This window comes from Rhipicephalus sanguineus, chromosome 2 (genome assembly GCF_013339695.2).
Source record: "Rhipicephalus sanguineus isolate Rsan-2018 chromosome 2, BIME_Rsan_1.4, whole genome shotgun sequence".
NCBI lineage: Eukaryota > Metazoa > Arthropoda > Arachnida > Ixodida > Ixodidae > Rhipicephalus > Rhipicephalus sanguineus.
This window is the reverse complement of record NC_051177.1, coordinates 19,587,764-19,615,724: the sequence shown is the minus strand read 5'-3', so window position 1 is coordinate 19,615,724 and position 27,961 is coordinate 19,587,764. Positions and strand designations below refer to the sequence as shown.

Below are 27,961 nucleotides of genomic sequence, written 5' to 3'. Positions count from 1 at the left end.
TTTTGAGCCCGTTGTGAACTTGTCCTAGTGGATGTAATGACGTGCGAACACATGGCTCGTATTGTGTGATGCTCATTCAACAATCAGTGTTAACTAATCTACTGTTGTTTTTTCTTTGCAGGTACATTTCATCAAAATTTCAGAAGCTCCAGAATGATGCTTATGGCAGCATTGACAACAAACTTGCCGTGCTTAGGTGTGTACCTACACTTTTGCCTATTTTGTTGCTCTCCCACTATGCCCAGGGTCATCCACTCTTAGTTTGAGTATTGTGCAACGTGGCTTGGAAGCGGTGCTTCTCATCCTCTCCTGAAGTGTGGGAGCATGCCATGTTTGGTTTGGTGCGAGTCACGCCTATCTGCAGCGCGTCGGGGTGGCATTGCGGGAATGCACCCTTTACTGCAGCATGTTGTGCAGTTTCCGCCTACAACTGAACAGTCCATCTTTTCAGTGCTACAATCCAAGCTAAATGTATGCATTATTGCGTGCGTCTCAGGAGTGGTTTTGGTTTATGGCGCAGTTCAACGCCGAAAAGTGACTCTACCTGTGAGGGACACTGTAGGAGAGGGCTCTGTATAATTTTAACCAAAAAGGGTTTCTTGATGTGCGCTGACAATATGCAGCACATGGATGTTATTACATTTTGCCTTCATTGAAACGCAGCACTTGCTGCTGGAATCAAACTTAGGTTTCGTGCTTTAACTGCACAGCTTATACACATGGTTTTGCACATGCCACATCTGGTTTTCCTTCCAGATATCAGTTTAGTTCAAGCCTTTCTCACAAGCCCAATAGTATTGATGACGTTGACCTGTTTAGGTGTTGATACTTGTCATAACTTATCTCTGTAAACATCTGTAACGATACTGTGATTTACTCTCTCCTTAATCTACTCATGTGTTCTTTCTTTACAGCCTACGGTGTCAATCTTTATTGTACAAAAAGCTCTACGAGTTGCACAAGAACGATGTCCGTGAGAACATGCGCGCCCTGACCGAGTTCCAGAAGGTGAGGGCCAAGTCTGGCATGCTTGGTTTTTTTATGGTTACCGTATTTTGATGTTTATAACCCACTCATTTTTTTTTTTTTTTAGAAATTTGGAGCTAAAGTCGAGACGAATAACGCAAATTCATGTCTGCAAAGGCGGATTCACGGTGTGCTTCACAACTATGCAAGGAAGCTTGCTTTGCGGCAATAAGGGGGATCATTTTCAAAAACATTTCTGTGCATACTTGTGGAGGGTGTGGCTTATACGCGAGAAAATACGGTACTTGCTTCCTCTTTGTACAGACTCGTATACTACAAAATTGCCTTTGCATAATATCTCTACCTTTGGCTTGGAATTAAAATATTAAAAAAAAAATATCTAGTATGTGGTAGGATGTCATATCACAACATAAAAAACTTATTTTAGATTGCATATTTGGTCCGTAATATGGTCATTTAATCTGTTTAGCTTTATCATTCTTTCTGAGAGATGGCATGGTGGCATTCCAGGAGCCCGTAAATCAACCTACAGCATTTGCTGGTCCAGCCATTGCCTGTTTTTTTTTAAACGCATTTGATGGTTGAATAGTTACTGAGAAAGTAACGATCTGTTTGACTAGATGTTTCTTCTTGGCCATGTTGTAGCACTTTGCTGAATGTTCCCTGCTTGCTAATACAAGATCTGTGCTCTGCTTTGCAGTGCCCATTGGGCAAGCTTGCCTCGCCGCCCCTGGCTCCAGCAGGCGTTCGCCTGCAGCGGTCCCCGTGCCAGCCGTCTCCGCATTCGCCCACGCCTTCACCTGCGGGTAGTGTGGGCTCCCAGAGCAGCGGCTACAGCAGCTGTGAGCTGGCCAGCAACGGCCACGGGGGAAGCCGACAACAGCCAACAGCGGCCACTGTGGTGCCAGCCATAGCCCCAGCAGCGGCAGCGCCCCCACCGGGAGCAGTAGCCCTACCGCAGTCCCAGTACCTGATGCTGCAGCGCCAATTGGCGAACCTGACGTGCCTGTACCGTTGCCACGACATGTGGGAGCAGGCCGACTCTCTCACCAGCCGCTCACACTCTAGAGGTGTGTATTATCAAAGTTCACGCAACTACTACTACATTTGTTCATCCACTGCTGGAATCTTGTAGTTGTACAGGGATTTGGCTTTAATTTAGTACATAATTGCTTTTTCTGTGGATTTTTGGGGTATTGCAAGGACTGCAATCTAAATTCACTACACTTCCTTTACAATCGTTTATTGTTTAAGCAGTTTTCAGCACATAAATACATTGTTTTGGATGTCGTCATTTCTAGGAGATGCTCCTCAATTCACACGTAATATGCTAAGTGATCAGATTTCTGCTACTACTTTCATCAGAATCTCATTTGTGTGTAAATTTTTCAAAAAAGTTGTCCTTCACCAAAGACTTACTTTCTGTGCGAATGCAGTACTGCAGTTAAACCTGGATATAACGAAATTGACAACTTCCCAAAAAATTTGTTTCTAACAGGTTTTCATTATATGCAGTTTCAGCACGAAAATTCGAAAACTAAATGCACAAATTAGACAAAAGAAGAACTGAAGGCAGATCTCACCCAAAACATTTATTTAGGAGGGAAAAGGCTGTGTTATTTTGCTCTATTGCTTGTTCATGACGGATGGCAATACTGGACGATTGTAGGACATCAATACAACGCTGCTCCGGAAACACGCTGTCACGTTGCCGGAGCTAAGCGCGGAGGCCACGGTTTAGTGAGCCCGCGGCGCGACACAAGACGACAAAGTGCGTGATGGTTCGACCTCCGAAGATCTGTTGTTGTCTCAGACAGTTCCACCAGCGCCTAATTAAGGACAGCGCAGTCCTCCACAAAAAAAACACAAAGCGGCATGTTGTCAGGGGCTGCTCCCTGCGTGCGCTGTGAAACCACGTGCGCTTGGCATCGAAAACTAAAAGTGAACGACACGGATACCGCGGAATATTCGGAAAAGCGCTCTCCATATGCGGTGTGGCCCCACATACGCAGCGCGAATTCAAAGCGTAACTACACGGAGAAAGAATTTTTTTTCTTTTTAGTGGCATCGCCTGGTGTCACATTAATAAAGTGCACTTCAGAGACTTCCGCAACAACCGAAGAGTGGCGCAGGCAACACAAAAGCCTTTGTTATTTTAAGAAAGCCAGCGTGGCAGCACCCGCGAGTGGCTGGATGAGGTTTGAGGGGGGGGGCAGCAAGAATGTCAGCTCGAGGGTCGCACGCCCGCACGCACAAACGAGTGTTCGCTGTCGCATGGCAGTCTTTGGGGCTTTGAGTGCACCATGCGCGCCACCGCCGCTTTGCGCTCCGTCAGCGGCGGGGCAACCACAGAAGATGCATGTGGCTCCTGCTTGTGCCCAAATGACAAAATTTGGGGCAAAATCTCTAGGTAGTTGGCGGCGAAAATTTGTTATATCAAGGGTGTCTCCCGCCGCCACTTTGTTAAATAGAGGTCGCAAATACATGTGCTTCTATGGAGTAACAGTGGGGAATACAAAAACTTTGTAATATTGAGGAATTCGTTGTATGGAGGCTCGTTCTAGGCAGGTGTAACTGTGCCAACAATTGCAGCTGCTTTCATGTCCCTTTAAAGAGGTACTCACACGAATATTTTCAGTTGTCACTTTTTTGCGTCAAATGAAAGGTCAAGCCCTCAAGAGCCTTTGAGTTTGAGTTTGATAAACTCAAACTCAAACTCAAGCCCTCAAGAGCCTAGAAAAGGTTGTGATAAGCGCGTGTGCACCCTGAAAAAGTAATTACAGTATACTTTTAAAAGCTAGTTTCGGTTCCTGCTGTACCCTGACGTCTCAACACGGTATGAGCTTCTCGTCACGTGCTCGCACGATATACAGTGATGTTTCCACGGCTGCTCCGCACCGTGGCTCTGTTGGTGACACACAAGTGGCTATTTTGGAAGTTTTGATGACGCACAAGCGGCCGTCTTGGAAGTTTTGGTACTTAACGTCATCACGACGAGCCAGACTGCTGCATGAAGTCACCGGAATTTGTACTGTAGCCTGATGTCTGCGCCATGGAAGAATTGACTTTAATATCAAATTAAAATACAGTATCAGCATTTGCTGAGCTTCACACTTGCTCAGAGCCATCTCTGCATACAGGAGATTTGTATGGCAGAGTAAACTCACCTTCAAAGAAAGGTGTCGGTACCCCTTTAAGGGCACCTTAGAGCAGATGTGATTGTTTCTTGATGGCTGGTGTAGTATAGTACCATATAGTTTCACGTGACCCCAACTGTGCTGTTCTTTGATCTGACCATTACACTAGGTAAACATGAAATAAAATGGGAACGCCTGATAACATACAGACTGTGATATGTTATGATATGTTGAACATTTGCAAGCGACTCTATGTCAAGCTGGGATTTCAATAACGAATGTTCATCATACTATTGAACTTGTGTTCAAATGGGTTTAGAACATCCATAATACTAAAACTTTAGCGCAAAAAGAGCACGGCGGACAAAGAAACGAAGAACCGCCGTGCTCTTTTTGCGCTAAAGTTTTAGTATTATGGAATACCAACTAGCCCGCTCTCACACCTTGCTTTAGAACATCCACTTTCATTTTCTTGCATTCAATTCTCATTTGAGATTAGTCTGGTATGTTTACTTACATTGTAAGTGTCTCAGTCTAGGCAAACTATAGCTCCCAAAATGGTTCATGGAATGGATGATATTTTAAGAACTACATATTGTACTAGAAAAAATAATGACGTATTTGAAATGAACCCACGATATACATAAACTTAAGAGTTTCATCTAAATCGATAAAGAATTTTAAAAATCTTTTCAAACGCAGTGTCGCCCCTTGAAGTTTTCCTGTCATGTTTCATTCCATGGGCATTGTATGTTCACGAAGCAGTTAAAGAAACTTTCTGCGCAACTTTATCGCTAAATCAGAACTTCTTTAGAGATAACTGAGAAGCTTCATGATAGACAGATGTGTTCTTCTCATGAAAGAGAAATTAACCACCTGTAGCGAAGCGTTCAAACTTTGTATTGCGTAATGGTGGTATGATGAAATGAGGAGCCAAGGTACAACACTGACTGATGTGTGACAGTTAATTGTAAATTGCAGGAAAGAGTGCCCTTGTCCTACAGTGGGCATGAAATAAGGCTGACTATAGTTATTGCACTCGTAACGTTTGTAGTCTCTCACCAATGTGTATGTCTTCCTTCCTTTTTTTTTTTTTCAACAGAGTTTTTCGAGGAGCTTGACCGGGACTGTGGCAAACTGACCCTGCACAGCTCGTGCTCAGAGCTAGTGAAGTACATTCAGGAAGGTGTGTGCCGACTACGGCAGCGGTTCACCACCTGTTCCATGGACACCACGTGATGGGGGCTGTCCCCTGCTGTCGTCGCCTGCGTTGCCACCACCAGCACCGTGAGCTCGATGCCGCACGAGGCACGGCTTTTGTGAACTGTGGCCGTCACGGGTGACCCCGCAGAGGCATTTCTCCTTCACCCAGTGCTTTTGTGCTGCAATATGTACACATACACACGACGTGTTTTGTTCGCCTTTTTTTTCTTCCCCCTCGTTGTTGTTCTTTTAATTAGGGCTTCTTCACAACTGTTTCTCAATGCGACACCCTCACTTTTCTCTGTATTTTTTTTTCTCTTTGTTTTAGAGCCTGTTCTGAGAGCTGTTTGTTCTTGTTGCTGCCCATAACCATTGTTGTTGTGGTTGACGTTTGTGTACATAAAAAGTGGGTGTGTGGAAAGACAGGTGAAGGAGGCTGAGAGGAAAGGAGTGTAAGGTGAAAGTGTACATAAGCAGGCGATGAGGCAAGCACTGTTTGTTGTTCCTCTCTGTGCTGTTACTTAGTCGTGTGTGCTGCGATGCAAGGAAAGAGAGGCGAAGCGCTAGGGAATCGAGTGTCACATGCACAGAAGCAGCAGACAACCACGGGTGATAGTGCAGGAACGCATGGGGAGGAAAGCCCCGGGATGCAGCGCCGCTCTTTGTTTATAAGGACTGTACAAAAATCATTGTCACGATGCAAACCCCAGCTTGGCTTCCGCCATGTTGGGACTCGAAGAGGCCTTTGTCTGTGCAAGGAATTGTAAAGTGTCATCAAAGCGCCCATCCACCTATGCGACTTCTTCATTTCTATGCCCTTCTCCCCTGTGCACACAGTTCTCCGGTTTTGTTGGAAATGTGGGATGCTAATCGTTCCGTCATCCCCTCCCTGATCTTTTAAAGAAACTTGGGAAAGGCGTTGGAGACTCTTCTGTGATTAAGGTGGCGCCATTTTTCTTTTAACCTAACTCTGAGCAGATGAAATGTGCTCAGCACCCCAAGGCAGGCAGGCAGGCAGTTGTGTCCAGCATGGCCTCTGACTCCTTGAGTCTGTTCCAGAGCGTCCTCCAGACTGCTCTAAAAGTGTTGTGTTTCAAGAATGTGCAAAGTGTCAATGGGCCGAACATAGGGCAAGGCAAGATTTCCCTCTCTGTTCATTTCTCGTGGAACTTTTGTTTTCAATTCTTTTTCTTCTTGTTTTCATATCCCCGTTGTAAATAACGCGCGTTGGGGATGCCTGTGCAAAGTGGGGGCCCATGTGAATTACTGTCTACACGAAACATGGCTCTCTGGTGATTTTGTGTGGAACACAGCGAGCAGATCAGGGACTTGGCCAAGGGCTGGGAATGCGATCGCAGGGAGAGTTATATGTATACACACAACATATATATATATATATATATATTTATATACATGAATTTCCTTTTTATGCTCTCGTGCAACTGCACTGGCAACAAAGCACAAAGTCGTTTCTCCCTCTCTTCTTTTTTTAATTAGCAACTGCTTGTTCGTAGCTTTACTTGCCTTTATTTATTTCTCCCACCCCTTCTGTGCAGCATATGACCAGTTCTTCATGCAGTTTATCTAACAGAAAGCCGAGCAAAATTTTGATAGCTGGCCTGGGAATTCTTTTATTTAGCCGTAACACTCGTACCGTATTTTCTTGCACATTAAAACGGGAAAGAAAATAATAAATATTTTATCAGATGAAACATAATCGATTATTCCTCTCTTGGGCTGCTGTGCCATTTTTTTGTATTATTTTCTTCTGTCTTAGGGCTTGTTTTTATCTGCTTTTAATGCACTTGCACTGTTCTTTTTTGCTTTCTTTTCTTGGGACGGGGGCTGCTTGGGGTTCCGGAGGGAATCGCCAAATCAGTGTGAGGCACTTCTCCGGGGTTTGCAAGCCTATGCAAGTCAGAAAGTTGGCTTCCGTCATCTGTCATGGACCTTGTAGTAACAGTGATGAGAGCCTGCCTTGGAAATGCCTTTGTCTTTTCACACCTTGCAGCCAGCTGAACTTGTGCCCACAGCTGAGTGAGGGATGGAAGCAGACACTTCAGCAGCTATACTGCAACTTTGCTGCAGTGACAAAGTGCTTTAAGATCACAGTATTTTTATTTCTTTTTTTCTTGGAAGTGCCATAATGTACCTTGTGCAGGAGGGAGGAACCAGGACAGACAACAATGCAAAAAAAAAAAAAAATGTCTGTGCTACAAGTGTGAGGATTTTTTATTTTTTACTGTCGCTCCGTGCTGTTGATGCTGGTACTTGGCGACTTGCCTTTTCCTTGTCTTCTGCCACGACTAAGGCACTTTACTTGATGGTAGCAATTTTACAGAAAGCTTTTTCGAATCTGCTCTCTGTGCAGGGGAGCCTGGTTTCAGCACTGCGGTGCATTGAAAAGATGCATTGCTTGAACCATGGGAACACTCCCTCCTCCCCCGAGACAACTGTTCTCAAGTCGTAGACTACTGGCTGTAGCTGGCCTCTCCTCCTGCCTCACATTTTATTTACAGAAACAGCCAACAGAACAGATGCAGTTGTAAATTTAATAATATATAGTAGCAACAGCTGTCGAAGGTTGAGCGATATTTAACAAGTGGTGAGCAGCTTGATATGCAAGTGTGCTTTTGCTATTTTTTTACTGGCCTGTAGATGATATGGGCGACTTTTCATGCTTGATCGTTTTTCTGGTCGGTTGGAAGGGGTGGGGTGTAGGGTAGAGGGGTCGGAGGCGAGTGGGGTCAAGTAGAGCAGTTGCTTATATCCTTTAAAAGCGCATGTGTTGCAGGCTGCATTGAGTTTTGCCTCTAAGCCATGAGTTTCTTCCAAAGGCTACTAGATCCAACCCGGCTAATTTCACTCGCGTGTGTATGCACATTTCTTTTCCTCACCCTCTAAAGGCTGGGCATTCTTCGTGCACATGTTCAGCATGACCGGTGCTTTGCCTGGACATGTTTCCCTCCTTGAAAAAAAAAAAAGAAGTGCAGTTGTGGTTGCACTTGTTCAACTGCATTCTTGAAGTTCATGACGTATTGTGGTGGCAGTCTTTTGATTGACACATTTCTAATTATCTTCCTTGCCTGGGAACTTTTGTTAAAGACAACCCCTGAGGTGTAGCTTTGTTACCCTCCCCTTTTGCCCAGCCCTTCCCTTCTCCACATCACCCGTATACATATACATGTATATCTAAACTATATAAATACCTATAAATATATATATATCTCCAGAGAATGTTTCTTTTGTTACCTTTGTGTTATCAATGCTGTACATACATGTAAATATTTTTCCACGTTAGAGGAGTGTGCAAATATTCATATGCCTCCTTGAGCCACGAGTAGTGGAGTCATGGTTTTTTCGGAGAGAAATGAGATGAAAAGGATGTATTTGCTTTCTTACAAAAGCTATAAAATATATGCATTTGAAAGGTATTGTGCCTGCTTGTTTTCTTGGTTGCCTGTGCCTGTGCTGACAGGACCTGGGCCTGTAACTGTGCTTAAACACACTGTTTAAAAGCGTTAGCTTGGGAAAGGGGGCATCTGAACACTTTTGTTTGTTTGCACATACACTACCGAATGTTAATAACATCATGGCCGAAATCAAGAAGAAATGGGCATGTAAGGATAAGCCAAGATAACCGCTGGTCGTTAAGAGCAACAGACTGGATTCCAAGAGAAGGCAAGTGGGGAAAGCAGAAAGTTGGGAAGGTAGATGAGGTTAAGAAGTTTCCAGGGATAACCTGTCTGCAGCAAACACAGGACCGGCTTAATTAAAAAAAAACATGACTGATCATAGGTCATAGGAATCGGTATATGCAACACGAAAGTGAAACATGTCTTCACAGAAGTAGTGCTTATTGTGTAGTGATATATGAGAGCTTGTACAATCTCTATTGGTGTTTGGCAGCTACAGCACCATTTGACGTGGACACACCCACGTTGACACCTAGTGGCACATCGCAACAACTGACGCCCATGATCATGATTTAACCGTGGTGGGAGCTGAAGGTTTTAACATATACCAGGACACATCGTATCGTGAGTCCAGCGCAAAGATGACATCAACAAGCACGTAATAAACACTGGTACTCAATATGCAATTCTTTAAAGCGTCGTCAATTAAGGAGAGAAATGGCACGGTGTGTGCTCCCGAGCAATAATAGGGTAACCTACGCCTGGGCTCATGCATACACTACCACACGGCACTTCAGCAACACGGGAGGCAGAGGTTTGTAGCTTGAGCTGCGAACGTGTGTAGGCGTTCCACGTCCCACTGGCCTCTGTCTCATTCCACCAAGGCCGTCGGCCGTTGACGTCGTTGCCTTTCTGCAGCGCTTATTGCAGCAGTTTTATTAGGAGCGAAGCTCCTTAGGCTAGCACTCCGCCGTCGCCGTCGAAGCTCCCTTCAGCATAGATGCGGTGCTGGCGCAAAAAGACAATGAAACACCGCATGCGCGCCGTTTGGCGCACACGGCGTTCGGCGCACGGTGCAAATAAACAGTTTCAAAACGTACATAGTCGTTTGTGTCCCATTTCTAAGGAGCTTCACTCATCGGTTGTATTCGTACAAGGAACAACTCCTGATTTTCAGTCGATGCTATCACACTCGAAGCCGTCGGCGGCAAAACACCGTCGGGCACATGTGGAAGTTTCACTAATCTGGCAACGAGCCGTCATGCGCTAACACCACGTAACACGAAGCGGAAGGCAAAGAACGTACTAACTGCATCTACGGTGGCTCCCCGATGCTAACGTGGCCAGTGTTTTTCGCTGGTATCGAAATGATGTAACCATAGCCTGCGACATTGCGCACCAGCACGCAATCTCGGAGGCCATGCTTTAACTGGGTCGTCGCCGAAGCGTTCTCTATCGACACTAAGTGTTATGCCGCATTACTTCCCTTCAGTGCTCACAGACAGCGGCACCGTCCCGCCTCGCCTAACCCCGCCAACAGAGAGTACCATGCGAGAGAGATAATGTGTGAGTGATGTAAGGCGCGTTTGTGGAATGTCGTGCATCTGCCTCAATCCGCCTCTTTCATGTTCCTATGCTGCCCTCTGCCGTATTGGTAGGGGCCGGGAGAACCGGTACTGCCAGAAGCAAGGCGTCCGAGATGAGATGTTTCGCGACTTATCTGCTGGGGGAGAGCGCATGCGCCGGGTCGTCGTGAAAAAGGTGGATTGCTTAGTGCGTAGAGCACGGGGCGCTTATCATCGTGGACCAAAGGTTCGTAGGTTCAATTTCCGCCAGGGGAGCTTTTTCTTGCACATTTTTCTTTCTCATCCGTTAGCGTCCATTTTATCACTGTCATATTCGTGACGGAAATATGTCGCTAAAGTCTTGGTGGACCCCGGCATAATGTTAAAAACATGGGAGAGGCCACGTACTTGCAGCAGGCTTTTGTTGATGATGACATTACAGATGGAACAAAACATACTGGAAAATAATTGCAATCAGTTAGATGCTAATACATGTGTTTATAGTTTCTTCAAATTTTGTGTTGCTCAAGTATTCAAGAAAGTGCTAGCGAAATTTTGGCCTCATTTGTGTAGCTAAAGAGCATAAATGGGCCATCAATACATACCTTGGAAGCCATGTACCCATCACCATATTTTTTCAAAGTGCATTCGCAACAACAGCAAGGGGGACTTAGGCTAGTGTGGCTGTTGTTCCACTGGTCTCCAAGTTATTGCTCTGTTTTAGACCCCAAGTACATAGTTGTACCTACTTGCCCAAGCTTGCACTTTACCATACATGCAGTATTGGGTGCGAGGACATACCGTGGCGCTGCCATGCGGAAGCGTCCGTGTGACATGCAAGGTTGGACTGCTCCGCCAGCCCCCTACCACTCAGCCCACAGCCGCTTTCGCGTCTCCTGTTTTATTATTATTGTTGTACTTCAGTTTGACGAAATCAGCAAAATACTGCTGTGGCAAATGTGAGATAACTGCTGCGAAAAAATATTACTTTCCTCAAAAGGACTTAGACACCACCTTGACTGCCGGCGTCGTCTACTACAGCCACTGATATATGGAAGCCACGGGGGCCGAGTGCGTGCTGCTTTCGTAAAAGGTAAAGAACCTGTGTCGAATTGAAATTAAGCATCTAATAGGCTTCAGCATGTGCTTGAGGCAAAGAAATTTATTTTTTGCTGCAAGAAATGCGTCCAACGGGACCACCGTATAACTTCATTCATTATAGGTTCACGTCTAAAGACAGGTAGTGGTTGACAGGAGAAAGAAATGGCATGAGCAAATTTACACTCTTCTTTAGTACTCATAGCCTTCTAAAGCATGATGCAAAAGATTTCTCCGCTTTACGGGAAGCAACCCAACATGCTTAGAGCTGGATGCAGCCACAACCTTGCTCAAAATATTGGAGGCAAACGCAGGAGAGCTATATGCATGCGTGCGCCTCATTCAGAGATGTAGCTAGATAACATTTTACATGAGCACTGGTTTGTCTGTCGCTTCTTAACCCTTTCACTGCCGGGTTTTTTTTTTTGGCACTGATGCACACTCCATGCCGCATTTTTTTTTCCTGCACGTTGTGCGGCAATTTTCCGTTAGCAATGCAGGAGGATGCAGTTGAGGACATATAAACACTTTTGAAGTGGATTATCTCATCAAAATAAAAGTAGCATTCAATACAAGCAATGAAATAATTAAATAAAATAATTAAATTTTAATACATAGCAAATTATTCAATAATTACTCATTCATTCAAGAGTTGCTGCGACAGTGATTATCCATTTTATTCGGAGTCCGAGTTAGTAAAGTACTCCTGAATTTCTTCTGTCAAACAGCGCGCACACGTGGCGCGCTGACTCGCCATGGCTGCGCTACTGAATCGCTGGCAAAGAGACGCGAGCCGACGCTGACGTTCAAGCATGCGGTCCATCTATCGTCAAAAATTGCCCTACAAGTTATATTCATTTATATGTTCTCTCCATAGACACTGGGACACCGGATTATTATTTTTTTTGCAAGAGTTGTCTCGCAAGTGGCAGGGAGTGATTTAAAAAGGCAAAACGAGTATACTCGGGATTGGCAGGGATTGTGCATGTGTCGTCGCCTGAGTTATCTTGGGATTGGCAGTGAAAGGGTTAATGTTTATCAATTGCCCCTTATTGCACGAATTTTCTACGGTTGTCACATGGTGCATTTTCGATCGTCATCGAGCCACATCGCAATGAAAATTTTGGACGATTTGCTCAGTTCTGCAGTTTGCACAAAGGGGCCAATCGTGATCGAAAAATACAGTCCTGATAATGCTCGATTGCGATAGTAAATGTGGTGTTTTTTTTTTTTCAAAAAGAGCCAAATGCACTAACCGAAACTGGGCTAAATTTCACGGGAGCGTAAAGCGCGCCAAAGTACCTTTACCTTCTAAAACAGTTGGAATCAAAACGGGGCCATTCCTGATTGTAATGTGTACTCAAAAAGGCAGTTTCTAATAAAAATGAGCCAAATGCTACATCTGTTTCAATCAAACTGAGCGACATTCATTAAATCAGCACTGCGTCAACAATCGTGACCAAAACAACCAACATGGTCTCATCCAATCTGTTTCATTTGTGTCCGCGTTGCTTTGCTATTGTGTGTACGTTCCACAATTAGTTTTTCTAGGTCGATTTGGCACATACTGATGGACATGATGTTGTTGGGCAAAACTCTAATATAAAGAGTAAGAGGCCGACTTTCCCACTTCCTTTTGCCTCAGCGTTTCTTTTTGGCAAGGTGCGTGTTTGGGCTAGTTGGTACTCCATTTGAACAACTAAATAGCGCAAACTTCAGGGACGAAAGACAGTTTGCGCTATTTAGCTGTTTCTTTTTGAGTTTAGCGCTGCAGTATCATGTCCTTCTTTCGCTCGAGGACGATATGTTTGAAATAAAGATATATAAAATGAAGATATTGGTTTAGAATAACAGAGAGCTGAGCTAGTTGGTAAGTATTCATTGGCGTTTGTGGTGTCCCGACTTCCCTCTTGTGTCCGTGTTTGCACGCCCTGTCTTTTTAGAATAAAGATATTGGGAACCGATCTATTCCTTGATGAAGAAGAAGTTACCGTTTGGTACGGCATAAAACGAGCTCCGAAGAAGAAGAAGAAGAGCTGGAGCACTTTTCAAGCCCTTCAGCAGACGCCTAGGCTGCCGACAATCCAAAATAGTGCGCCTTTTGCCAGGAAGGACCACTCGCTCTTCAAGTCTGGTCGTTGCCATTACACGCATGCGACGGAGGATGGCACCAACAGAAGCACAAGGATGATGTTAATTTTATTGCAAAATATTGCTATACTGTACATTCGAATAATTTTAGACTTCTTTTATGAGCTAATTCAAGCCCAAATGAAATGTTCCAATCTATAAGAGTCAAATACAAACTTTACTCCTGAATACCGACGATAGTGGGCTATATAGATTTGACTTATTTAGGGGACAAGAACACACTGGCAAAAAAATGTTGGAGCAGGCCCAACCATATTGGCAGTAGCTGAAAAGTGCGCTTTTCTCAGTTTCAGTTAAAGTGCATTTGGCTCTTTTAGAAAAAAAAAACGCCACAAATGCACCGTGTGCCAGCCGGCTGTATTACTTTGTGCATTTGAATGCACTAGCATGCTGCAAAGGATTGCTTACTGCGGTCTAATGACAATTTTATGCTTATGGAGCGCGAAAAACAAGGGGACGAAGCAGATGCACACACATGACAAGTGCTTGTCCTGTGTGTATGAGTTTTTCATCCCCGTGGTGTTTTTTGGTTGTTGTTTTTTTCGCGCTTTATAAGCACGAACCAATTCTAACTAGGTTGGTCGCCCACATCTTTGTATGCCCACTTTGTACGCCCAAGCCGTGGTGACAATTTTCTGTTTCAGTGAAAATACCAATGTCCAGCATTTATAACTTCATTGATAAGCAGTATGACATTTCGCGGCTGCTGTTAGAAGGTAAATCAACGCTTGAGGCCCAAGTACCCCATGGAGGTGGCCGAAATTTCTGGAGCCCTCCACTACGGCGTCCCTCATAATCATATCATGGTTTTGGGACGTGAAACCCGAACAGTTATAGAAGGTACCTGTTTGAAGCTAGCCACGTTGTTGCCTGTAGCGCATGGACTCATTCTGCAGACATCCTCTATAAGCAAATTGCCCCGTGAGCTGGAAATAACAATAAAGGAATGTAAGGTGATAGCGGTATCACGCTCCTGCAAAGCAGGGTAACGGTGAAAGTGAAAGCTCACGTTAGGCTCACAGGGAGAAGTACTATAAAGTACCCTGCTGCTGACAACTTTGGCTACTCTTTCCCAGATTGTGCCCTCTCTAGGTGTTCACAGACATAAAGTGAGAGCAAAACAACACTGTTCAAGGGAGAAAATGCCAGAAATCTCTATTAAAAGCAATGCATCCAACCGTCCGCTTCCCTTTGCCGGAGGAACATGAGATCACGTGATCCAACACTGCATGTCACAACGATCGCAGCACCCGCATCTCCAGTGGTGGGCCTTGCACCCATCTTTCAAAGGCTTTGAGCGAATGCAGCGAAGTGTGGAAGCTCGATCATTATCACAGAAGAATGTGTAACACAAGAAGACGATGCCACATGGAAATTTCAAGGCCCATATGGGGTAGTATTAATAACAGGCATAGTTTTTTTTTGCATACTCTCAAATCCCAGAGGCATCACAGAGAGGAGTAGTGAGTACATAATGTAAGTAGTTGTTGGCAACCTTTATGAAGTTAGTGACATCACAGACAGCACTGATAGACAGGATGGTGGTATAGGTTGTTGCTGGTTCATGACATAAATGAGTATGGCAGTACATCAACCTCTTTTTTTTTTTAATATATTTACAAACACTGCAGGCTCTACTTGGGCCTGAGCAGGAGTGGGTACATATAAATAGAAATAACAAAACAGTAAATAGGAAATAAAGTTCCATGAACAGAGGCAACAGCTATGTAAATAAACGTGATTTGCAACTTGGAAACAAATGTAGTATGCACAGTCAACAATACCCTATATGCAGCAAAAAACAATGTATATATAGACACAAAGCGCACTTGAAACACGAGTACTGTGCAGTGTAATGTCAATTTTAAAAATCAAAAGATGAACTATTCACAAGACTGTTTGGTGATGCAATGAAAAATGTAGGGTTAATAAAAGAACAAATCCTGTTCTGAAGTGAAAAAACTCAAGACCATTCAAATATGCAAATTTGGGCGACCAGCAGAGCTGACGGGTGCGCTCCTGTCTTTGCTCTCATTGCCATTCCTCATAGGCTTGCTGCTCCTCGGGTGTTCTCACAATGTGAGGCCGCCCCATACTTTTTGCTACGGACAACCATGCCAACGCAGCACCTAAATTCGTGACGTGGCAAAACACGTGCTGACTGGTTTTTATCACTTCAATGCATTAGTTCTTTCACTGCTTCCAAGAGGGCACCAGGGGTTTTATCAGTTGAATCCCCTATTCCCACGTCCCACATTTGGTTTCACTAAAGGTTATTACCCCCCCACCTTTAATTATAGGTGTAAGCAAATGGGAGTGGGTATGATTACACATTTGAAGCATTCATTCAATGAAGTTTATTCCCCCCCCCCCTTCAGATATGTATATGGAAGTCCTTTTCAAACTTCACACAGGTACATTGCCTGCCAAAACATTTCAAGAGGATCATAGTTTCTTCTGATGTTGGGGGTCATGTACATTGCCAAAAACTACAGAGCCATGTTTTTTTAAATCGCTGGGAAGGAATCTATCTTTAGGTTGTAGTTCAAAGGACCATGAAAAGTCATTTTCCATCAGGTCCATATTGTTAAAGATTTCTGCCAATAGGTAATGAAGATAGATTGTTGTTTGACTTATTTGTATAAACTGGTCTTTACTGCTTATAGTGCACCCATATGGTAGGGATTTTACTGCAAGCCTACGTGCACTGCCCATACGAATCTATTTTCGGGTGCACGAGTACAAATTTCTTGAAATTCAGCAAACAAAGGAGTATGCGCCAGTGCACCAAGGCGGTTGCTGAGAGTAAAAGTCCTTTACAGTGCCCAAGAAATTTTAAAGTAGCGTCTCTACAGTAGGACTGACAGAAACAATTCATTGTAGTACTCCATAAGCTTATATCGTGACGCACTTATAACATAATATATAACATAATATATACAAACAATTGCAGTAAAGCAAAAAAAAGCGTGTTTAGTTCAGTGGTATAAAGCTTCTGAGCATGAATGAGGTCACAGATTCAAATTGATTACCACCAGCAACGTTTTATTTCTTCCTTCGTTTGTTTGGACACGCTCAGAAGGTTGAGGGTTCGAGCCCTGATCGACATTCTCAGTAAGTCGTGAATTTGTGTCATTATTCAACTATATACTACTATACATTCTTCCCATATGCATTTTCTGTGGAACCCTATGTCTTCCTATAACAATTTCCTCATGCTTCTTATGGATGCGCATTACTCATACAGCTCTGCAATGTAATTGAGTCTTCTGCTGCTAGCATCTTCATTAATTGTGCACAGTACTGTTCTTGCTGATTGATCAGCTGTGTGCAGGCTCATTGGACTGAAAATGCAAGTAAACTTCCAGCTGTGCATGATTTGCCAAAAGATTTTCTTAGGACTAATTTCATGTCGCAAAGTTCATCGAAGCTGCCAGGTTAAGCGGTAATAAATCATCTAACAAAGAATTAGCTTGCCAAAACATTGTCGAAGCGCTGACTCCATGCAGTGGCATTCCTGGTCGAATATTATTGCTGGTGTCTCCAAGGTGCATGAATACAGCCAGTCAATCGCATATCTTAAAGGGACACTAAATAGAAACAATGAATTGGTTTAGATTGATAAATTGTACTTTCAGAACTATAATGTCGTTAATTTCACCATCATAGGTCTATTAATAAAGGAGAAAACGAAGTTCAAAGTTTCAGTTTTAAATTTCGCGCCATAACCTCCACGCGTGATGTTACGGATTTCAAAGTTTATTCATCGTATTTTGGCGCCATTGACTGAACAAAATTTCCTCAAACTTGGTATTTTAACTCTATGGCCCCCTCAGAGTACAGTGTACTTCATTTGTACCGTTTAGGAACTGCGCAGGCCCTAGCAGGCGCCGTCAAAACTTGTGACGTCACGGCGAGTGGTGCAAAAACTTCCAAGGTGGCGTCGCCACCCACATTTTCTTTTTTTCGCGATTTCTCGCTTGCTAAGCGTCTTCTCGCAGCAAGCGTGGTGTTTTTGGTATCGTGAAAGAGTAGTTTACTAATACGAGAAAAATAGTTTTGCTCTTAAAGCGAATTTCTTTTTTTTTTTTATTACCTTAATTACTCTTTTGTGTGTGTGGCATTGTTCTGACGGGATGAAAAGTCCTTGAAGGGGTGTTGCTAGCGGCAACATTTCAAGAATCCACGCGCGTTTTTCCTTTTCCTGTGCTGCCCTCAGCCGTTTTAACAATCGCCAGAACGATAGCCTCCGAGATTCAAGAGGCGTTTCGCAACTTTCCCGCCAGGGGAAGGGCGCATGCGCCGTGAAAAAAGACTGCTTGTGGTCTTGTATTCTTCAAGGCAAAAGCCCTGCTTGACGATTTTTCATTACTTCAAGCTTCCATCTTCCCCTGAACTTCTAGCTGCCTTAATTTTTTCAAATAAAATTGAATTAAACGTTCTTCCAGGGGCTAGCGCCGATGGAGGGGGGGGGGAGGCGGGGGGCTCAGGGGGCCGCTCCCCCCTTAATTTTTGCCATGCCCTCCCTCCTTTCCACTACCTCAAAGAGCATGCATAGTCAAAGCTCCCTGCATCCCATTCTCTTCATGAGGAACTCGCCTGTCATGGGTGCTCCCCAGTAAAAACCTGGTGCCGTCCCTGGTTCTGACGGGTAAATAAAGTTTAGAATTGCATGGTCGTTTCCCTCGACGGACTTTTCGGTAAGTACGGCTTAAGCAAAGCGACATAACAAAACGCACCGACCCACTTAATCGCAATTCGTATAACAAATGCAGAAGTGTAGTTCGTTGGAATAGTTGGTCATACATCTGTAATTGGGGAAAATAGCGTGAAAGGAGACTAAGAACAAGTGAAGGAACTCCCAGGACGAGCGCTGTCCACTGTGTTTGTTCCTTCGCTTGTGCTTCGTGTCCTTTTGTTCTGTATTTCGCAATAAATTGAATAATCTCAGAAAGTAACCGCCCCGGTACCAGCGAAAGTACCATGATATTAAGAATGGGCAGTATACTCGGAGCTCCAGCTACAAGCCTGCCTCGTAGAAGACGATCTTTTCTTTTATTAAACGTAGCGCAAAACAACACAGGCAAAGTAAAGTGGCAACATACACAGCGCTTCAGTTGATACATACATATATGGCAACATACACATATTTCAGTTGATAGACTATAGTCTATCAACTGAAGTATACAACATACACACACTTTACTTTGTTTGTGTTGTTTTACGCTACGTTTAATAATGGTATATTACCAACTCGCCCAGCAAGACGTCCTTCTGAAGATCTTTTCTTGGAATTGGTATTACACCATGTTCCAGGTAACCGTTGTGTCAGGGGTGGCGCCAGGATTTTTTTGCTAAGGGGGGGGGGGCACCCACGACAAGTGAGCGAAGTGAGTTCCTTCAGTGGGGTTAGGGAGGCTGGTAACATATGCATTGTGCATTGTGTTTTTACTATGCTTGCTCTGGGGGGGGGGGGGGGCAAAGGGAGGGCAGGCAGAAAATGGGGGGGGGGGGGGGGTATTGAGTCAATACCCCCCTCTGGCGCCGCCCCCGCGTTGTGTAAAGCTAGGTAAAGTGCATCAAAAAGGAAATAAATACGATTCTCGTGTGATAAACTACAGAAGTGAGTATATCATCTGATGCCATTTTTTATGCTCTCGACATTGCCAGCATCGCTTTCGCCATTAACATCAGTCGTCAACACGGCCATGTGCGTTGCGTCTGCTGCACAGTGACATGCAATCGCATTTCAATTGGTTCTTTATCTATGGTATTACAGCTTGCATTTTCTAACGCCAAGACCGATCAGTGTGGACTTTTAATGATTTGTGTTCTGTATGTCGATTATAGGGAAGGAGCTCTTAGATATCATACCACGTATTGCACAGCGGGCAGCGTTGCGAGCGACGTTTCTGTCGCAGCTCTGTAATAACATGGCAAACCAAGTGGAACCGGCCGCGGAGGAGTGCGGTATCAAGAGTAACGCTCACAGGAAATTTTATGATCTCTCTGATGCCTACGCTGTAGAATCATTTAGTAAAAATGTTAAGACAAAAAAGCTGGTCGGCGACGAGCAGTTCATGGAGTACATCAATTCTAACGTCATCGGAAAGGACGCTACTTTTCTGGGCCCTTACGGTCGTCGAAAAGGTAAGCTTGTCGACTCAAATAAAACGCGTATTCATCTCACCGCTTGCCGTTTACTGGTTATCTTTTCAGTTGTGTACTGCGACCACACAGCGTCAGGGAGGTCACTCACTTTCATCGAAGATTTCATTCGCAGTGAAGTGTTGCCTATGTATGGCAACACGCACACCACCACATCTGTTACAGCCCTTCAGACTACGATGTTCAGACACGAAGCAAGGTAAGGTTAATACGGTGTTCGTTTTCAGCGAATAAGATTGCATACATGTGGATTAAATGGTGGTACTTTGTAATAGTATGGTATTGGCTGTGAAGTTATGTTATGTAATGTTTATATTTTCAAGCCTGCGCAGTGCCTTCGTACCTGCCTCGTTGTAATCAGATACTTCTTTTAAAATCGCTTCAGCGTTTATAGCCTCATTATTCGCGTTGGTCAGCTCAGCAACTTGATACCTTGTAATTAATACACTCTTTGCACAGGAAACCTCTTTATTCTACGCATAAGATCGTCCACATCTTGCATTTATCACACATCGCATAATTGCCCTTTTGATGTAATATTACACGTTCGAGTGTTGATTACAATTTATTGTTACTCACTTTATAATTACCCACAAGTGCAGCATAGCTGCTTTGGTTTAATAAGCATCCTTTTGTAGCTTCTGATACACAATAAAATGAAAACCTCAGTGAGCAACCTTAACAACTGAGTCTAGTTCACGCAGCTTAGCACTACTGAAAATGGCAATGAGAATTATATACCAGTAGTTGTACGGAGCACTTGCGAATACTGGCATGTTGAAAGGTCAGCTTGAGTTAAAGCACTTTCATTTGGAAGCACTGAAATCAGTGATAAATAAAAGCAACACACATTGAATGTTCCATTCTTTGATGGATACCATGCCTCATCAGATTGACTTTTCATTTCCAGGCCATGAATGTGTAAGCAGTGTTTCATGTGATATTCGCAACCAACTGCATTTCGGTTCAGGTTTAACCTCAATCACTACACTGTGAATCTTGCCCTGTAAGGAGGTACACCTGAAGGAAATATTAAGCATTGCATGATTTGCCACACAAAGAAGGCATTGCTGGCGACTGGCAACAAACCAAGCCTTTCAATACGGATGTATTAGACACGAGTTCCCATTAGAGCACTGCACGGGCCTGGGCCGGCCCAAAAGCCCGGGCCCGGCCTGCGGGCCGGGCCGTCTGAAGCGTTTTTCGGCGGGCCCGGGCAGGGCTTGGGCGTGAGAGTGTGGGCCCGGGCCGGGCCCGGGCTTGAAGCTGTGGGCCTGGGCCGGGCCCGGGCTTGAGGCTGCGGGCCGGGCCGGGCCCGGGCTTGAGGCTGCGGGCCGGGCCGGACTCGGTAAGTCGGGCCTTCGAGCACACGCGAACGTTACGCATTGCATGGTCTATGGTATACTGTGCCAAGCTGAAGTGACACGTGCAAAGAGCTGGCTCTTATTAAAGCTTAGCAATAAAAATAGAAAAACAGCTGAGTGAGTGAGTGAATAAACTTTATTAAAAGTCCGGGCGAGGCGTGGGGAAGAGGGGATTAACCCCTGTCCCGTCCCACTCTCCGTCGATGATGATGGCGTCAGGTGACGGCTTGAAGCCCTTGGACCCGGGCACCTGGGACCCTTGGACGTGCACCTAAAGATAAGTATATATACGGGTGTTTTTGCATTTCGCCCCCATCAAATTGCGGTCGCCGTGGCCGCGGGAATCGCACCCGCGTCCTAGGACTTAACAACGAAACAGATTAACCGCTGAGCTACCACCGCAGGCAAAGCAACATTTCGATGCATGTACACACCGGATTTTCCGTCCGATCGCCCGCTACAAAGCGCACGGCATCATTAATAATCATCATCAACAACTAATATTGTTTAGCGGGCCCGGGTCGGGTCTGGTCATGAACAAGCGCGCCCTGGATTAGTTTAGTAATAGCGCCCGGGCCGGGCCCGGGCTTGGAACGTCGGGCCCGGGTCGGGCTCGGGCTGGGTACGGTTAGAGTCACTGTATATGCTACCTTTAGGTAGCAGAGTTACGCATCTGTCTTCCAACGCCGCTAGCAACCATGCATGGCGGAGAAGCTGCCGCTTGGGCCAATTTGTTTATTTCTCGACGCCGCCGCTGCAGCGAGCTGAATTAACACTAGCCATCGACAGCCAATGTTTATCGTCGGTTTTCGACACGCCAGACAGGTTAATCGGCGACACGGTAGGCATGTCGCCTGCAAAAACGAAGTGCGACTTCACTGCACAGCTGTGGTTGCTAGCCGGACCTATGCGCAACTCTGCTACCTAAAGGTAGCATATACAGTGACTCTAGGTACGGTCAAGTACGCCCGGGCCGGGCCCAGGCTTGGAACCACGGGCCGGGCTCGGGCTGGGTTCGGTCACGTACGCCCGGGCCCGGGCCGGGCCTGCGCTTGGAACCACGGGTCCGGGCTGGGATCGGGCTTCATAAAGCGGGCCCGGGCCGGGCACGGGCCGTTAAATCCGGCCCGTGCAGTGCTCTAGTTCCCATCTCTTAAGTGGTCAATTCTACCACTCTTTATGTGCTTGCCCCAAGGCGTATTTTTTTCTCATGTCACTCTACTGAAAAGTCTTGAAGAAGACAAGCCTGCCAGTGACAGCCCGTGTTCACGAATTTTTCCTCACTTCAAGCTTCCATCATCCCCTACTCCTGACTTTTTTGAATGCGCTTGTAATTTTAAAATTTTATTATAATAAATGTAATCAAGTAGAAAGTTGATACTTCTCAAGGTATTCTAAGCGAGCTACAGTAATTTGCCAGCTGCTGCTGTGCAGGGCCTATTTAGATTGGATTGCTGTGTTTAGCCGCTAGCAATGCTTGTCAATGGTGAAATCACGGCTTATGCATTCGCAATACCAACACACATCCTTATAATTCACTCAACTAGGCAAGAGTGTTTTTGCCTCTTCTGTACTCATACACATGTGGTATCAAGGCACAGCATGATGGTATGAATTGCTTTGTTTAATTTTTATGTGCACCAATTCACCTGGTTTGTTGTACTTTCTTCCACCTCAGAGACATTGTACGAGCCACTGTGAATGCGAGTGAAGCCGACTCTGTCTTATTTGTGGGCACGGGCACTACTGGCACTGTACACAAGCTCATCTCAGCTTTGGCCCTTACGGTGCCACCTGTAAGCATTATTTTGTACTTTCATGCTTTTCTAAATGTTTTCTCACATAAGGTGCATGCATTCAATGACCTTTGCTAGAGGGGTTTGGAGAAAATTATTTCTAATGCTAGATGTATCTCACACATTTGGTAAGCAGTACATCATTGTCCCTTTAATAAGTGGGAAAGGAAATGAGCTCTGCTAGAATTACCAGCTACTCATTTGCTTCCACTTTTCTTGCTCTTCCTCTTAATGTGAAGACAAAGTGCTATTTTAATTTTCCTCAGCTGCTAACAGACATTTTACTTAAAAGTATGTTTATCGTATACCATCTTGGACCTCAGTACCTGTTGGTTTTATGTGGTGGTTGCTTAGGTAAATATTGAGTCATTTGGTTTTTCCTGTTACTATTGCAGTTCAGTGTTGTATTTCAGTGCTTAGTTGACTTGGAGCTGTGCTGTAACAATAACCTCATTTTTGAAATGCTGTCATGTGACAAGAGGCATGCTGTCCTCCTTTTTACAGGTAGTTTTTGTCGACACATTAGCACATCACTCTCTTCTCCTTCCTTGGAGGGAAGTAGGAGCCAAAGTAAGTAACAGGCTGGTGATGTATTGGTCATCATCTTCTCTATGTCTGCTCTTTAACCATCTAAGCTGTTTCTTGGAAAACATTAGCCCTGCTTGCTATTCGTGCAATATGTTTTGTATGGCAAGAGACCACTACTGGCACCGGTAGTAATAGCAGTGCTACTGGCATTTGTGCTGGAGCATCTTTACGGTTGGCACTGTAACTCATGTGGCAGGGCTTCGGGGGGCTTTGATTCTTGCTTCTGAGCAAACAGTCATGGGTTCGTTTTTGTGGCCACATACAGGGGGCAACAAATATTGTTGTGCTCTTATACTCAGGTCCAAATTAAACTTATTCGAGCAGCCAAAATTAATATTGGGTCTGTTACCCTTTTGCAAGCATTGCATGGCTTTGGCACATAAAGCAGCAGCTAATATTGTTCTGTGTTAACGAGCGCATCACACTCACCACATAAATCATGCATTGGCTCACTTGCCTGTGCATGCAGTGGATGGGCAGACAGGCAGCATGGTAGTTTTTACTAGATTTAGTGGCACTGGGTTCTAGCATGCAGACCTTCGAAAGTTTTAGCTGACCTTCTCTCTCTTGCATATGCCTTTGGTCATGCGTTACAGGGGCATAATGAAGAGAGAAAAAGAAAAAAATTAAGGGCCTTTACTGTATGTCTTGATATTTTTGCACTATGTGTGACCTGACACCAATCCATGATAGATCAACTGCCCTGGAGAACACTTTCAATAATAAGCGACGCTCTTGTGATTGTTCAGCACTAGTGACAGCAGCTCAGCTGCCCAGTTCTTTGATAATAATGCATGAATGTTGACCAGAAATACACCACCGCACTGTGGTGAAATAGACATGTTACAGGAAATTAAACGGCCTTGCAGACTGGCAGGCTTGACAAGTGCACACTTTTGGACAGGACTGCGAAGAAGATGCAAGGCAGTAATTTCCGAACTTGTGTGCTTGTTGAACCTGTGTAAGCTGACTAACTTGCCCAGTGGTAAATTCTATTAAAGCCTAGCAGTTGACACTGCAAATATATGCAGTATGAGCACCTGCACCTCATACATTTCGCACACACTTTGTCACTCTGCCTCGCTGCAAGGCACTGGCACACTTTTAGGGGCGAAGCACCTTAGGGTCTCGATGTGTCGTCGTGCATTGTGCATCGTCTTCTGCTGTCGTGACGGTCCATTTGCTTGAGTGCAAGAGAGGGCACCACCACCTCAGCACTCACTGTGAGGCGAGAGAGAGCGAATGGCACGCATATACTATGGAAAGGCTCTTTCTGTGATAACGCTGAACTACCAGCTCGCAAGGAACAAGAACGCGCCCTCGCCAACGAGAGGCAACGCCGACGCAGCCAGTGTTTGATAGCGGGTTTCTTGATTGAAAAAAACCGACTGCTCACGCTGCATAACTGTTCACTGGCCACCGCGTATGTATAGGCACTGGATCTTGACCTGCAATGAAGTGCCAGTGGGAGATTTCTCTTGCGCATAGTTGAACAATAAAGATTCGCAGCGTGCACGCTGCGAATCTTTATTGCGTTCTGCAGGTCTCTGCAGGTCTCTGTGTCTAATCTCTCTTCTGTCTCTCATTGCCTGTGCAGGTCTCTGTGTCTAATCTCTCTTCTGTCTCTCATTGCCCATTAGCAGTGATTATGCTGTGGGAAACACCAGTGCACACTGCATGCTTTGCCCCTCCACAGGTTTCACGTTAGTGGAGCTGAAACACCCCTCCCTACATGCTTTGCCCCTCCCCAAATTTTTTACTCCGTGCTCGTATCACATTATTAAATAATTTGATGACTTACTTTCTGCTTATCTAGATCGTATCCTTCGGATTGGGTATGCTATACTCGTGGACAACTTTCCTCGGCAATGAAGTGAAGGCTACAGAGCCAAATTGTTGCTAGTTCTACCACTTATAAACGTAGTCCCTTGGTTGCGTCAGTGTTTTCTTCGTGAGAAATAGCAAAATAACCCTACCTATTTTCTACAGGAAGCTGTTTGAAGGAGGATGCAGCACGCACTGAGGAGATATTTATATTTGTTTTACTTTACGTGTTCGCATTTCGTGTTTTTGCACATGTGACAGTGTCACACCTTTTAAATTTATCTCAAACGCTAAATAGCATCTGCGTCTTCAGTTGAGTGTCTCTCATCTGGCTCTTGCACCTATTCACCTTAGAAAGTTGCGGCAAACTTCACCTACAAATGGTTGTCTAAGCAGACAAGGCAAATGGTATGTAACGCTTATGCCGCGCAGCCATCCATGCTTCCACAGCCATGCTTTCCACAGCTATACAAAATGTGCCGAACTAGACTACTTCGCATAGGAGTACTCGTGCAGAAGCTCCGGCCCCCTAGCATTCCCTTCATTGCCAAGAAAATTTTTCCATGAGAATATAAGTGGTAAGTGGGGTAGATAATTACAATTTCACTAGCAAGAAGTTATATGATGCAAAGAAAAGTGCAGGTGAGAAAAGCTTATTTAGAAGAATTCCTAGAGGTTGGCCTAATGTATTGGACTATGACCTTCTATTTCACATGTAGCATTGAAAAAGTGCGAAAAAAAGTGGGTGAAGCATCAAGGGCGTCCGCTGAACTTATTGCAGGGGGGTGCAAAAGGGGGGGGAGATCCAGCATTGACAGCTTTTTTTCACTGCCGTGACATGACCTGCAAGATTAATCAATAGTGTACAACATGCGAAATTGGTTGGAAATAGAGAAGGCCGGGACCTAGTGTGCTAATCAAGCTGTGTAGCTCATTGCTACCGCATAGAAAAATATTATCCGAAATTCCAGGGAGGGGCAGCTGCCCCCCCTTGCACCCCCCTCCGGACGCCCATGTGAAGCATGCTAGCAGAAAATGCACAGCAGGGGTGCACAGCAAGGTTAGCACAGCTTAGATGATGGGTATGCTTAACAGTTTTGAGAAATAGAATAGTAAATACAGTTCATTTCAGGTTTTAGGGATCTACACATTTATCAACACATCTTTTCATTTTCATTTAGATTGTGAGAGTGCCTGAGACTCTCGAGGGGACATTAGACGTCTCATTTCTTGAAGAGAAGCTAAAGGTAAGAGGGGCTGTAATGGAAATAAAAAAAGAAGGTGCAGCACAACATGTGTGATATTGGAAATGTCTGTTTTCTTGCTTTTATTTATTTCCTTTTATTACAGGAAAATGCTGAAAACAGGGAGAGACTTATGATAGGCTGTTTCACAGCGGCATCCAACATTACTGGCATTTTGTTGGATGACATTGAAATCACAGCTCTGCTACATAGATACGGCGCCCTTGCATTCTGGGATTATGCGTCTGCGGCGCCTTATGTAAATGTTGACATGAATCCAGTTGTTCCTGGGTGAGGTCTAGCATTTACTTTCTTTTTTAGCAATGTTATCACCTTACACGCTGCAAATTTCTTTCATTATCGAAAACATATTGTGACTGCACAAATTGGTTTTCCTAGCATTGAACAGGGACTGGCGTACAAGGACGCCATTTTCATATCGCCCCACAAGTTTATAGGTGGTCCTGAAACACCTGGTGAGCCATGCAACTGCAACTTTTATTGTGACACTGCATTGTGGCTTTTGTTATGACCTCTTTTTCATATGTGCCTTGTGCTATTTTCTATTAACTCTGGTTCATTGCTGCAGGTGTTCTTGTCGCAAAAAAGAAACTGTTTGTCAACAGAGTGCCATCTGGCTGCGGTGGTGGCTCAGTATTTTTCGTAAGATTTTGATGATCTTTGCTTTGCATGAAATTAATGACACACAGTATTTCGTGCCTTTATTTCAAAATGTGCTGGAGCCTTAACCTTGATGCCCTAGGTCCCGGAGCAAGAATTCTTGAGGAGGCGAAACTGCGCTCGCTCGGGTGTCTCAATAATGTCACGGAATTGGGCACAGCGCTGACGCGCCCTCTGTCGTGAGAGTCCGCTAGTGGAGAAGGAAAAACACATGTGTCGTGCTTTCCGACGAAGCTCGCCGGTTCAAGGCTATTTGGCACCGATTCGCCGTTCGCGCTTTATGCCCAAGTGTGTGTGTTTCTTGTGTATCCTCGCAGTCTCCAAATTTTGCGGTAAAAAAACTGGAAAAATGCCATCACATACAGGAAAATTATCTGAGTGATATACCCTGTACTATGCAAAATCTACAATTTTTGATAACGTGAACTCAATATGTAAAATATTTAAGTTGAAAGCCTTTAAGTTGAAAGTTAGATGCCTCATCAAATGAAAAAATTGACCGTTGGTGTCGGCGTCTTGTGTCGGCAGCGTCAACACGAGTGGTGCGAAAAATCATCATCACATGATGACGTCGCCACATGACTTTATCCCAATGTCACAGACACCAAAATTAGTGACGTCATCACATGACGTTGTCACTTTGCACTGCCTTCATGATCGGTGGGCCGATCACGGAGGCACTGTGAAACCAGGTGAAGTGCAGAAAGCTCGAATGTCTCTTATCCTGGAGGCAGTGCAA

At 44.8% G+C, this 27,961-nt stretch overlaps 2 protein-coding genes across 2 annotated transcripts in view; both read left to right on the top strand.

The window, feature by feature from the left end:
* LOC119382492 (AF4/FMR2 family member 4-like) overlaps positions 1-8,761 on the top strand; it is a 178,224-nt gene extending 169,463 nt beyond the window's left edge. The window contains 4 exon segments of the mRNA XM_037650203.2: positions 122-196; positions 915-1,008; positions 1,688-2,057; positions 5,227-8,761. Of these exon segments, the coding sequence (XP_037506131.1) occupies positions 122-196; positions 915-1,008; positions 1,688-2,057; positions 5,227-5,363 (676 nt within the window). The 3' untranslated portion in view covers positions 5,364-8,761.
* Positions 8,762-19,271: 10,510 nt separating this feature from the next.
* The window catches only part of LOC119382491 (uncharacterized), a 41,308-nt gene continuing 32,618 nt past the window's right edge, over positions 19,272-27,961 (top strand). Inside the window, exons 1-8 of the mRNA XM_037650201.2 lie at positions 19,272-19,707; positions 19,777-19,924; positions 22,768-22,885; positions 23,390-23,455; positions 26,479-26,544; positions 26,648-26,832; positions 26,941-27,017; positions 27,131-27,204. Coding sequence (XP_037506129.1) covers positions 19,395-19,707; positions 19,777-19,924; positions 22,768-22,885; positions 23,390-23,455; positions 26,479-26,544; positions 26,648-26,832; positions 26,941-27,017; positions 27,131-27,204 — 1,047 coding nt within the window. The 5' untranslated portion in view covers positions 19,272-19,394. The remainder of the gene's footprint in view (positions 19,708-19,776; positions 19,925-22,767; positions 22,886-23,389; positions 23,456-26,478; positions 26,545-26,647; positions 26,833-26,940; positions 27,018-27,130; positions 27,205-27,961) is intronic.